Raw genomic sequence first — 12,615 nt, forward strand, 5'->3', positions numbered from 1 at the left:
TTACAGCCCGTGTGAATGGACTAGGATGGTTGCTCCTATTTTCTGTGTGCAGAGGGTACCAACTCAGGAGACCTTTATGGGGCAGCCTGGGCAAGCAAGTACAAAACAGCTTCCTGCCCATCACAGGTCAGCAGGGAGGCCTAGGGAAGCCAACACAGGCACCACATTCATCATACTTGATCTGTGGATGGAGAACTTTGTTCTTCACCTTTGTTGATTAGTGCTTCTTTCTTTATGTAACTTATGTAATTCATAAATGTAATTAAATACTCCAATCTTAGCTGAGCACGTGAAAAACGCATGTGCACGCTCTACAAAATAATTGCACATGTAGAACCAGCTGCTTGCATGTGTACTTAGCTGCCCACTTCTGAAGAAGGTTGCTTGCTTTGTGCATGCAAATGGCTGTCTTGAATAGTTAAATGCCTGAATTAGAAAATAATCCACTCATTAAAGTGCGGTTATTCATTGACAGCTAACTCTGGAAATTAGCAGCATGAAGTTTGTTATCTGTTCATGACTTTTGGATCCAGATTCTTGGGTTACAAAATAAACTGAATACTTTTTCTAACTGCCAGCCCTCTCTGCCCCACCTAGATCTAAGGTTCCTGAGCTGGAGCAGCCAATTTCACTCTCACAATATTTTCTTTAAAAATAAAAAGTAAAAATGAAATCATTAATGTCCTGTTATGCTTCATTTTTTAAAATCAAAGCTACTTCTGCACAGGATTCCTTCTGATTTTCTCCTTGTGAAGGACACAGCGTGAAACAAAGTTATTCAAACCAGTCTTAAAGGATCTTCTTATATACACATGAAAGCTTGATAAAGTTGAATCTGCAGTCAGTTAAATCATTGAGAACACAAAATCCAATATTGAGTTCCGAATGTGCTCTAAATTATGCAACGTGCAATTAAGTCAAGATGTTCCAAGTTGGATCTTCCAGTCCAAACTCCTGCTGTAATCGAAAAAAAGAGAGAAATGCTAAGAATCTGTGCCTCTACAGCCATGTTTTCCCCAACCTGAATTTCAAGTTAAACATCAAAGAAAGAAGGATCTCATTCTTAAATCATTCTTAAATGTCAGTCTCTCAAGAGGAGCTGTTGTGTTGCTTCTTTGGCCCCAAACCGTGCAAAAATAGCTTTCAGGTCTTGTGTGTCTTACCACATGATCTTGAACTTGGTCTTTATTTAGCCTACCTGCCAACCTGCTTTTAAGTGCTGTTTGTCCAGTCAGTCTTCTTAAGCCACACTTTGTTTGATGTAGCCTCCTAAGTTGCACAAAAAATTTTTTGTTAGTTAAATAAATGGGAGTAAATTCTTGCCTTAGTTGTTCTGTCAATGCAGCTCATGCATTGCTGATATATTAAGGTCTGATTTTTGTTTGTGCTAAGGTTGCTTTACAACCTGCTTTTCAGACCTGCAAAGGAAATAAATGATGCCTCCCTTCACTGTAAGGATCCTTTCCATCATCAGTGTTCTTGGGGTAATAATCAGCCCCATAAAAATTGGCAGCAGTGGAACTGAGGTTTGGATACATCCTCATCATGTGCAGCAGTCAAATGGGTGTGTGTTTTGTCTGCTTGATTTCCATGGATAGACCCCTGTTTGTGAGAGCTTCTCTTTGTGAGAGTTCAAATCTGTGGTGCCCATGCTCAAGTTCCTGAGCTACCAACAGATTTGCAGAAGAGTCACAGGCTGGACTCGTCCCTTCTTGCTACCATCTGTTTACCAGGACTCTCTGCTATTTTTTAGAGATTTAAGTTTTTTCAGTATCCTTTTCCATCAAACCCTTTGCCACAGAGAAGCTGCATAAAGGATGTCTGTGAACCAGTCCCTCTGTTAGGATCTCATCCCAACTCTGGAAAAGCTGGAAGGTTTTTCTCTTTAACCATGTGCACATACTTGAATAACAGGTTATTCCCTTGCATGTATTTATTTTTAATTGACCCTTAGATGATTCAGGGCTTACATTTTAAATACCACATACAAAGAGGCAAAGCCTGCTTTCTCCCCTAAAGGGTAAAAGGGATTGTAACTATAGAGAGCTTTTTAAGAAGTGTAACATTAGTGCTTTTTAGCCTGACTTCATGAACTCAGTTCCACTTTTATTTTTACTAGCAATGAAAGCTGTAACACTGCAACATCACCACAAATACATGAAAATGAGGAAAACAAGATATAAGTGCCAAAGCCCATAAAGTGTTTGGTGACTGGAGGAGAGAGTGATATTTTTGATCCTCAATATTTGTACAGCTGCCTGGTTGGCAGTGAGAATGTGTAGCACGCATGACACCGGTCAAACAAAAGAGCACTAACGTACTTGTGATGCTGACATTTAATGCTCCTGTACTTGTAACCACTCCTTTCACAGGAATGTAGGATCCTGAAGAACTTTTCCTCCTTGAGGGCCATCATATCAGCACTGCAGTCCAACTCCATCTATCGGCTAAAGAAGACGTGGGCGTGTGTTCCGAAGTAAGCCTGCCTCTCTGCTCCCATGGCTAGCCCTAAACAATCTTCTTCTCAGCCTTCCTACTCTGCTCCTTTATGGACATCCACTCTCTTAGAAGAACCTCTCATTCCTGTGAGGCTCAGACTCCTTTTATGAGTCTGACTGCTATGAGCTGCTCTTTTGAATTGAGGGGACAGCCTGCCCTTGGGGGTGTTAGATATCTCCTGTCCTTTATAGCACACACAACCTATTTTGAAAAACTGTGCTAGCTAATCACCCATCTCATGCACAGCACTCTGGAAAGGGTCAGCAAAAGGGCACTGTGATACTTACCTGTTGTCTTCTCTCCCATGAAGTTGGAGGAGGTCCAGGGTGCTACAAACGCTCACTAGTCCTCTTCTGGTCCTGACATTTCCAGAAAATATATTTTCTACAAATTCCAAATCTATATTGAAGACTATTTTTTACAGGAGAATATGTTTTTGGACAACTGGCATATTTACTGCATGCCAAGCAGATGCCAGAAATCTCTGTGTACAGGAAAGATGATGTTCTGCTCATTCATTATGGAAAGAATAAATTTTCCTTTGCCTTTGATAAAGAAAAATGTCACTCAGCCATACAGTGTACTTCTGTATTTCCACTGGAGAGAAGTGGGTTTTTCACTGCCTGGTGGTCCTGTTCCTGATCAAAATATTGCCATCTTGTGTTTGTAGTGTTGGGTAATAGAAAGGGACTTGCAGAATTTGGACTTTCCAGAGGGCATGGAACAGGGCCAAAGTGAAGTACATAGGATACCTTTCTCAGCTATTTTCCTGTTCCTTTGTATCCAATCTGATACCTTGCAGTGTGATTGAAAACCCTGCTTAGGGTCTGTGTACCTATGGCATTTCTTTGTGATGCTGTCAAATAAGGCCTGACTTTGCTGGGACCTTTAGAAGATCTCAGGGAGATTCCTAGTAGAGGTGCTGCATGTTATTGGATACATTTTGATGGTATTATCTTTTATATACCCACCTGTTAATGATTCATGAGGAAAAGTAGTAATCTGATCTGATTTAGAGTGCTTACTGATAACCTGAATGATTTCATTTTTTTCCTGCACAGGGACATAATATTGATGTTTGAAGAGCTGTCTGATATCTTCTCAGATCATGACAACTATTTGACAAGTAGGGAACTGCTAATGAAGGTGAGAATTACCTTGAGTTGCAAGGCTTGAGATCTCCACTAAAGCTGAGGTTAGCCCTTTTTCTAATCAGCTGCTAAAGCTCATCTCTCCCTGAACTACTGTATGTGGTGCTTTCAGGGAAAACAGGTCTGTAAAACCTGTGCTTTTCTGCCAGGATGAGGGGTGATTTCTTTGTTCCTGAAGACCTACACTAGAATGAGCCTGTTGAGCTTGGATACACAGGTAGAGCAGGCTGCAGCAGCGCAGGCTGAGTGGATTTCTTCAGAAGTCTCTGTACTTCACACTGGTGAGGCCGCATCTTAATCTGTGTTCAGTTCTGGGCCCCTCACTACACGGACACTGAGGTGCTGGAGCGTGTCCAGAGATGGGCAACAAAGCTGGTGAGAGGTCTGGAGCACAAGTCTGATGAGGGATTGTTGAGGGAACTGGGGTGTTGACTGGAGAAAAGGAGGCTGAGGGGAGACACGATCACTCTCTACAACTCCCTGACAGTTGGGAGTCCATCTCTTCTCCCAAGTAGTGAGTAATGGGACAATAGGAAATAGCCTCAAGTTGCACCAGGGCAGGTTTAGATTGGAGATTAGGAAGAACTTTTTCCCTGAGAGGTTTGTTAGACACTGTCCCAGGCTGCCCAGGGAGGTGATGGAGTCCCCATCCCTGGAGATATTGCAAAGCTGTGTAGCCGAGGTGCTGAGGGCCATGGGTTAGTGATGGGCTTGGTAGGGTAAGGTGAGTGTTTGGACTCAATGACCTTAAAGATCTTTTGCAACCAAAATGATTCTATGATAAAACAGCAGGTTGGGACCCCTTGGAGCCCCCCGAGTTGAATGTCAGGCTGCTGTAGTTAGGCAGCTGGTGCTGGGCCTTTGGGCATAGTGATGTCTAGCTCAAGAAGGGCGGCCTAAGCCATATGGTGCCTGTCATAGCACTGGAGCCACAGAGTAAAGAGATGCTGCCCAGGGTAATTTCACTGAGATGAGTTACAGATTAGTACTTTGGCTTTGTACTGCACTGTGCAGGGAGATGAACCACTGGTTTGTGCACCCTCAGAGCAGACCTGGAAAGGCTTGGGTTTTGCATTGATGATGAGCAACTCCAAATGAGATTCTTGACTGGATTGCACCACTGTAGTGCTTTTGAGTTCACTGGAACAATGCCACTCAGCTTCAGCTAAGGAATTCAACCAACATGTTTATCTGACTATCCCATACCTTTCTTGGAACTAGAAAACAGGGCTGGGAATTTTGAAGGAACAGGCTTCCTGCTCTGTGTGTGGCCTGATGGACAACAAAGCAAGCTCTGTCTGAAACAGTTTGACTTGTGCACTCTCCTGGGTGAACCCCAGCAAGCTCAGGAGCTTGAAAGGAGTGATGGAGAATAGCAGGGAAAAATTACATTCTGTAGAAACTAAGGAATGTTTGTGGCATTTTTTTTCTACTTACATAAAAAAGTTCCTATAGACTGTCCCTCCAGTTTACTTTTTGACAGTTCTGTCCCATCAATGTACCTTACTTCCTTGCCTTGGTATCTGAAACACTGTGTTTTCCTCAGGAAGGATGAGTGAGTGTGTCCAAAACTGTCAGTCTGATTGTTTATCACCCATTTATCAACATCTATAGCTGCATTTTGAATCAGGGGAGACAATAATAAGTGTAGAGTTCAGAACAGGTTATTTAACTAAATATTAAAAAGACAAAAGAACTCAGTCAGAGCCCAGACCTTCTGGCTCCCAGCAAACCTCTCTTTCCAACTGCTGTCAGTAGATTTGCAAAACATTTTGAAAGCAGTGAGAGGACAAAAATTGCACAGAATAGCTAGAACCTCTCCCCTACTTCTCATCTTGGACCAATTTGTAATGATTAGAGGATTAATGTCTCCTGAATCCTTAAAGTCTTTGTTTTCTTTCACTATAAATAGTCTCTCTAGGGAAGCTGTGTTTGACCTTGCCTATCCATCCTGCAAATTTAAGTGAAGAGCAGACAAAATGCTGTATGAAACAGGTTGGCTGGCACGCAGAGAGAGCACTGTGTTCTCTCCTCCCCAAACAATGGCTGGCTCTGCTGCCTGCTGCACTTTTAGCTTCCGTGCCTGCCCTCGGGCTGCTGTTTGAGGCTCAAGTTTACCTTTCAGTATCTTGAAGACATTGAGACCACACTCCTTCATTTACTCCTGTTTTTCAGCCGAGGAAGGAAATACATTTTGAGTGATCTGTTTGTTAACTGTGACTGAGAGAAGTAAAAGTTTAACGAGCAGATCTTTACAAGTGCAGGCTGTTGTTTTGTGCCTCACAAAAAGACACTGATAAATGATTCATGCCCCATCTGTCTGACCACTGGAAAAAATAACTAACTCCCAGCATATCCCACGTGGATCCAGGGAAGTAAAGGCTACAGATCTATTGTGAAATATCCATTCATAGGGAAGCTTGAATTGTGGAGATGAAAACCTGTGACTTTCATTTCCTGCATGGTTTTGGATTAGTCAATAAGCCACAGAGGATAGTTGCTGGATCTGTGTGCTGTGGCATAAGGAAAACAACAAAGTGTTACATAAGACTAAGGAGATGTTTACTCACTGCACTCCTGGTTGGAAAATTAAGCAGAAGTCCTGAGGTCAGGAGTGTCAGGATAGAGTTCAGAGAAGCATCTGGACACCTGAAGTCTATCTAACCTCTGATTTCAACTCTCAGGAGATGTTTCCAACAGCACTTAGCTTTGGCCAGAGTAGAGCCATTTTGCAGAACAGTTCCCTTGTAGTAATCTCCTGGGATTTTGTCCAAACTTCCCATTGGTGTATGAGTCCCAGACAATTAGCATGTGTCCATCATACACGCAGGTACCTGCACAGCATATATTTTTGCTGGCCTAGTTTGCCTGGTTAAATATATTTGCAGTTATTTTGCACAAATGTAGTTGCTAGCTTACCACTTAGCTTCTTGTTTAATTGCCTTTAATTCCTTTTTCAATCACAGGAAGGAACATCCAAATTTGCGAATCTGGACAGCAGTGTGAAAGAAAATCAGAAAAGGACACAGAGGCGACTGCAGATTCAAAAAGATATGGTATGTTTGGGGTCCTTTTGCTCCCCTTTTTGAACTGGTAACATGATTAACCCTAACTGGTGAATTATAGAAGCAACAAGATCTGGGAAGGTATTTAGTAAAGTGAATATGCAGTAGGTAATGCTCTTGAATGTGCCCTCTGTCAGGAAGAACAATGATGTCAATACTATTGATTAGCTGATGCAAAGCAAGTGAACCGAAAGGTTTAGACTGAGTATACAGTCAGGATATTTGTCCCTGGAAATCTATGCCCAAAGCTGTATGTTCCTTATGCTGTGGGTAACAGTAAGCGGCTAATAACTTGTGTATGTATAACATGCATTATGTCTACCTACAGATGAGTCCCCCCACACTTACATCTGTATATATAAACAGTGGGATTCCTGCTGCACCCAGCTCAAGCTGTAGGGCTGGCATCGAGCTGCCACAGCCACACTCGTTAGTGCAGCCCAGCTGTCCTTTCACTCCAGTAACACCCACCTGTGTGCTGAAGTGCAGGAGGAAATGGATATGCAGCGCATCTTCTGTGATCTGATGCTGGGAACACTCAAAAGCACCCAGCTTCCCCTGTTCCAAGCAAGGGGACAGCGGGGCATATAGACTTGCTGCTCTTGTCCCCACTCACTCATGCCTCACATCCCAACCAGATGTCTGGGAATGATACAGAACCAAGAGTTTGGCTTTAGTTTCAGGTCTTCCAGGATTTTACTAAACCTGTCATATTTAAAGGATAAAAAATGATTGATGAATATTAACATATGTTCATTATTTTCAAACATCTTGTGTCTGTCCAGCAGGAAACGATTCCCTTAACTACTCTGGTCATGCTTTAGAGAGAAAAACCAGGAAAGGTGCAGAGTTTCCATGTAGTAAAATACCTAATGTAAATACTCTAATTCTTGTGATAATCAGCTCTGGCCAGAGCAGAAATCTCATTTACTTTTGAACAAGCTCATCAAGCTCTGACATACCAGCTTGCAAATTGCACAGACTTCTCTAGAGATTGCTCTGTAAAATGTGTCCTGTTTCCAGTCTGCTGGTGCAAACGGCTTTTGTCTCAAAGTTGGCAACAGTTTAAAAGGACACAGGGAGGCAAATCTGGGATAGGGAGGCAAAAATGCTGAATATGACAAGGTTGTTTTGGTCTGTTTGTTTGACTGGACAAAATATGGATCCTTCTGCATGGTAGAAACAATGAATAATGGCTATTAAAATGTGATGAACAGCTGGAGAAGGTGGTCACTTCTTGGGGGGAAAAAAACAAACCCCGTGATTGATTTGACTTGACTATCACATGGTATAACATCCTTCAGGAAAAATCCACTGGAATGAAGCAGAGTGAAACTGCTTACAGAGGCTGGCCAGGCCCATTCCCAAGCTCTTGCTCCCACTGCAGGTAACGGAGGGACCCTTGTCCCTGGGCCTCAATGCTCCTTCCATCAGCAGAGCTTCCTGGTGACCTGCTCTTAGAAACCAGTGTGTGGTGGCAATATTGTCACATAAAACCACTCATCAATCTCTATGAGAGCATCCTGCTGTTATTAGAATTTGATTTAAATTCTGGATTAGGTCCTGAGGGTGATGTAATGAAAGACACAGAGTAATTTGTAAGACCACTCTTTGGATAAGCAGACTACTTTTATTTCCTTTGCTAACACAGGAGTATTCTAGCCTTCAAGTTATCACCATTTCTTAGTCAGTTAATGCAGCATTGCTCTGATCATTTGCAGGGGCTAATGCAAGGCACGGTACCTTACCTTGGTACCTTCCTCACTGATCTCATCATGCTCGACACAGCCCTTCAGGACTATATCGAGGTAATTTGGGGCAATTTTTTGAATCCTAAATATTCTCCCTGCCTTCCCAGCACTGAGTGTGTCTGTTCCTGTATCTTCTGCTGGGTTCTTGTGCAGTTCTTAAAACTGGAGGAATCTACTTTCACAAGAAAGGAAGCAATGTGAGGTTTTACTAGCAAGAAGAGCCTTGAGTGCAGTTATCTCAAGGGACAAGCTAAGTGTTGTATCTTGTCTTGTTTTCTTAGGTTAGACAAGATGAAGAAAGTAGGCTTTCCATCGTGTTTTCTTTTTCCAAAATCAACATTTAAGTGTAAAGATTTATCTGAATAATTGGTAAAATACACGGAATCAGCAATTCATCTCTTCAGAGCGATCACTGGAGTGCTTCGGTATTGACTCAGTCATGTCTGAGCCCTAAAGTGGCTAAAGACTTGGGGTTTTTCATTTCTCTTTAACTGAACAAGCAGGGTAGCATAGGAAAGGAAAGAAGACTGCATGAGAGGCTGGTTGTTTAGCAGAGACTGAGGATGGAGGCAATTTTCAACAGTGTTTGTTCTGAAGGTTTTCAGACACCTTTGAAAATTGGCCCTGTTGATGGAGATGCTGGAGGAACCATGCTGCAGGTGCTCAGCCTTCGTTGGGCTGGACTTGATATTTATGATAAGAATGGGCAAACACTTCTGCCTGGGCTGGTAATGGTTGCTGCTGTGTCTGATGGCTGGTTGTTTTGCAAAACTGCACTGAAGCAGGTCTGTGTAAGGTTGCTATATATACATTTCCTTTTTATACATTTTGTTTTTAGCAGTTTCCCTTCTATCCATGCCGTTTGTTCTGTTGATGTTTCTAAAACTCACTGGGAACTCCAAGCTGTGCTAAACTCACAGCACAGGCAAAAGCCAAATTTGTTTCTTGCATGCAAAGTCCTGCTAGCATTCTTCAGACCTGATCTCAGCAGCTTTTATGAGCATTGTTGCATTGGGCTTTTCTCCTTGGGCATGTTGCCATTTAGGCCATGAGGATAGATATCCTCTGGACACTCAGATATCTCAGTGCTGTGGTTTATACCAGATCTAGAAACAGGTATTTTTAGAAAGTCCTTGCACAGGGCAGGTCTGTGCTTTACATTAGCCTCACTACTTCATCCTGTTTGTGATTGAATTCAGATGAGCATGTGCTCTTCTACTCTGATCCCTTCTCTTTCCTTCCAACAGGGTGGCCTCATAAATTTTGAGAAGAGGCGAAGGGTAAGTTGAATGTTGTCTGAATTTTAGTGTACTGATGCCCTCTTCTAGAGCACCCTCTTAGTGAGACCATTTGTCCTTGCTCAGGCATATACAACAACTGCTGATTTTAATGCAAGTTTGTGAGGAAGGAATAGGTCCCTGAAATGCTGTGAGCCTCTGTCAGACTCTGAGGGGTGACACCTACTCTAGACGTGTTCAAATGGGGCATAAGTTAGTGGTGGACTTGGTAGTGTGAGGTTAGCGGTTGGATTTGGTGATCTTAAAAGTCTTTTCCAACCAAAATGATTCTATGATTCAGCAGGGGAAGAGGAGCTGCAGGCCACTTAGTTACATCAGGGGCATGCACATTCCCTCTGCTTGGTGTTCACAGGAAGACATTTCATCTGTGTGTCCCACGTGGTGAATGAGACCTGGTGGCATGACAGCTTTGCCTACCTCAAGATAGAGTTTGTAGATGTCTTTCTGCTGCTGCAGTAAACCATTTGTAGGTAAAAGGCTGCAGAGAGAAAACTGAGTACATAGGACTGAGAAATAAAAGCTACCAGTCTTTCCTTTTAGCCTGATCCTTGTTGGTCAGAGATAAGTAATGCTGTGTGGGAGTAAAGGTACTAGGGTCACATCTGCCCCAGTGAAGGCATGCCAAATCTCCCTTATGGGAGACTTGGATTTGGCTGTGATGGAGCCATTTCCTTTCCTTAACTGCTTCTGGCTCTACAAACCACTTCTTAGACTTGCCCTGTATATGTGACTGCCCAGTTACATGATACATGAGCTTCTGTGGTCATCAGTTCAGCTTCATACCCAGCAGTGGCTGAGCTGCCCTCTGAACGGGGCCCAGTACCCAGTCCTACATCCCCATTCCACAACCTGCTCTAACACCAAGGGGGTTTTAAGAATTATTTTGGCCAAGTGTGGGTGCTAGTAGAGTTACAGAAGAGCTGTGCATTCTAGCTTTATGTACTAAAGACAGCATTTTGTGTTCCTCTGGTGCAAATGTGAGTGCACAACACATGCAAAGCCGGGGAGGATCTGGCTCTGCTGTCACCACAAGCACCCCTGATCATTCCCCTTGCCTGCTGCCTGAGAACCACCCAAGTCCAGAGCATGATTCTTCCCTTGGACCTGGTCTGGCCAGCACAGAATTTGTGACCCTTTGCTACCCTTGTTCCTGGAGGAGCAACCAGCAGTCCAGCTGTTCAGGGGCTTTGCAGCAGCATTACACTTCAGTTAGTACTTGGGAAGTGGTGAAGTATGATTTCTTGGGTTTGTCTTCTAATTTGTGCATGTCTGAGAAAATGTTCATTTTTTTACAGCATGTTATGGATGCTGGAGGGGAAAAAAAAAAGACTTGTTTGAAAAACTGGTTCTTGAAACAGTCACTCAACTGAAACTGAAGTTCAGGTCAAACAAAGTTTGTGCTGGAACTGTTGCGTGTGTTTAGTAAATGAATGAATTTCTTTGACTTTATCTTGTTTTCTAATTAGAATTCTTATTTCCTTGTTTTCTTAGGAATTTGAAGTAATTGCACAAATTAAGCTCTTGCAATCTGCATGTAACAGCTATTGCATGACACCAGACCAAAAATTCATCCTGTGGTTCAGGAGACAGCAGCATTTAACTGAGGAGGAGAGGTAGGTTCTCAGTCCAGCTGGCAAAGCAGGTAGGGTATGTCAGCCTTGAGTTATCCTCTCACAAGAAGTTACATATATTGCTGCTCAAGGAGAGTGGAAATATTTCTGTCTTCTGCTAGACAGCTGTAGAGAACCTGTTGAGCACTTAGCAGGGTTAAGTTTTGAGACTGGAAATCAGATTTCTGAGTGCAAGATGATTGTCTGTTGTGTCTTGGGCAGTCTGTATGCCCAGGCACACACTCAGCTGAGCTTAAGGGACATGAAGATGTAGTCACTGAGCATTAGGCTGGTGGATGCAGGCAGCAGGTAGCCAAGGCATTTATCTGAGTCCTCACCACATAAATGTCTTCTGGGCATCTGGGGTGGGTTTTGCAGCCCTGCTGAGTTCCATGCTACTGCACATGCTGCTAAACCAACCCCAGACAGTCTGTTTACAGTAGTTCAGTATCTCCACTGTGTGTTTGCATACCAGTCTGCTGCACTGTCTGAGCGAGTAAGCACAGATACATACTGCATTGTACCGACTTGTAGTAAAAAATGTGTCAGCTGATCCGAGATTCACCTAGTATTTTAAGTATTTTCTTGATTGTTTTTTTAATATAAAGTTGTGTTCATCCAAAAATGAACCAGTTTTTAAATTATTACAGAGATGTGAAACATCCCCTTCACCATGTACAGAGCTATGTTCCTTTTGGTGGGGTTGAAACCTCCTGTCAAGTGGGAATAGCTGAAGGTTTCTCAAATCTCTTGAATACTTTGAGGCATCTCACTAATAGTTTTGTCTGTACAAATGAATCCAATGTCCTCTGTTCTGCAGTTACAGCCTTTCATGTGAGGCTGAAGCAGCTGCCGACACCAGCGCCACATCACCGAAGTCTCGGAAGAGCATGGTGAAGCGGTTCAGCCTGTGAGTATGACGGGGCCAAGGGGTGTTTGGTGTGTTCCTATGAACCAGCACAAACCTAACAAGCAGTTCTCCTTTCACCAGCTGAAAAACCTGGCTGGGAATCCAGACCACTTCATTACTTTAAGGAGACACCAGTGCTAGGAATGTGTACTTCTGTCTGAAGCTGTCTCTTTTCTATTGTTACAAGTAGTCATGAGGACTGTTAATGATGGAAGAGATGAGAAACAAACCAGGTGTCAGAAAAAAGAAGGATTTTAGTGCTGTATTATAAATTCAATATCTGTTGTGTAATAACTTTCCTGAATGCAGTAGCAAAGCAGAGTAAATGAGG

The 12,615-nt window shown here is 42.9% G+C and overlaps 1 protein-coding gene across 2 annotated transcripts in view; it reads left to right on the plus strand.

Moving 5' to 3' along the window:
- The window catches only part of RGL1 (ral guanine nucleotide dissociation stimulator like 1), a 76,688-nt gene that overhangs the window by 55,831 nt on the left and 8,242 nt on the right, over positions 1-12,615 (plus strand). For both annotated transcript variants that reach the window (XM_062003787.1, XM_062003786.1), the window contains exons 8-14: positions 2,373-2,476; positions 3,561-3,645; positions 6,617-6,706; positions 8,437-8,523; positions 9,714-9,746; positions 11,256-11,377; positions 12,195-12,284. In XM_062003787.1, coding sequence (XP_061859771.1) covers positions 2,373-2,476; positions 3,561-3,645; positions 6,617-6,706; positions 8,437-8,523; positions 9,714-9,746; positions 11,256-11,377; positions 12,195-12,284 — 611 coding nt within the window. The remainder of the gene's footprint in view (positions 1-2,372; positions 2,477-3,560; positions 3,646-6,616; positions 6,707-8,436; positions 8,524-9,713; positions 9,747-11,255; positions 11,378-12,194; positions 12,285-12,615) is intronic.

This window comes from Colius striatus, chromosome 10 (assembly GCF_028858725.1).
Source record: "Colius striatus isolate bColStr4 chromosome 10, bColStr4.1.hap1, whole genome shotgun sequence".
In the NCBI taxonomy this organism is placed as follows: Eukaryota; Metazoa; Chordata; class Aves; order Coliiformes; family Coliidae; genus Colius; species Colius striatus.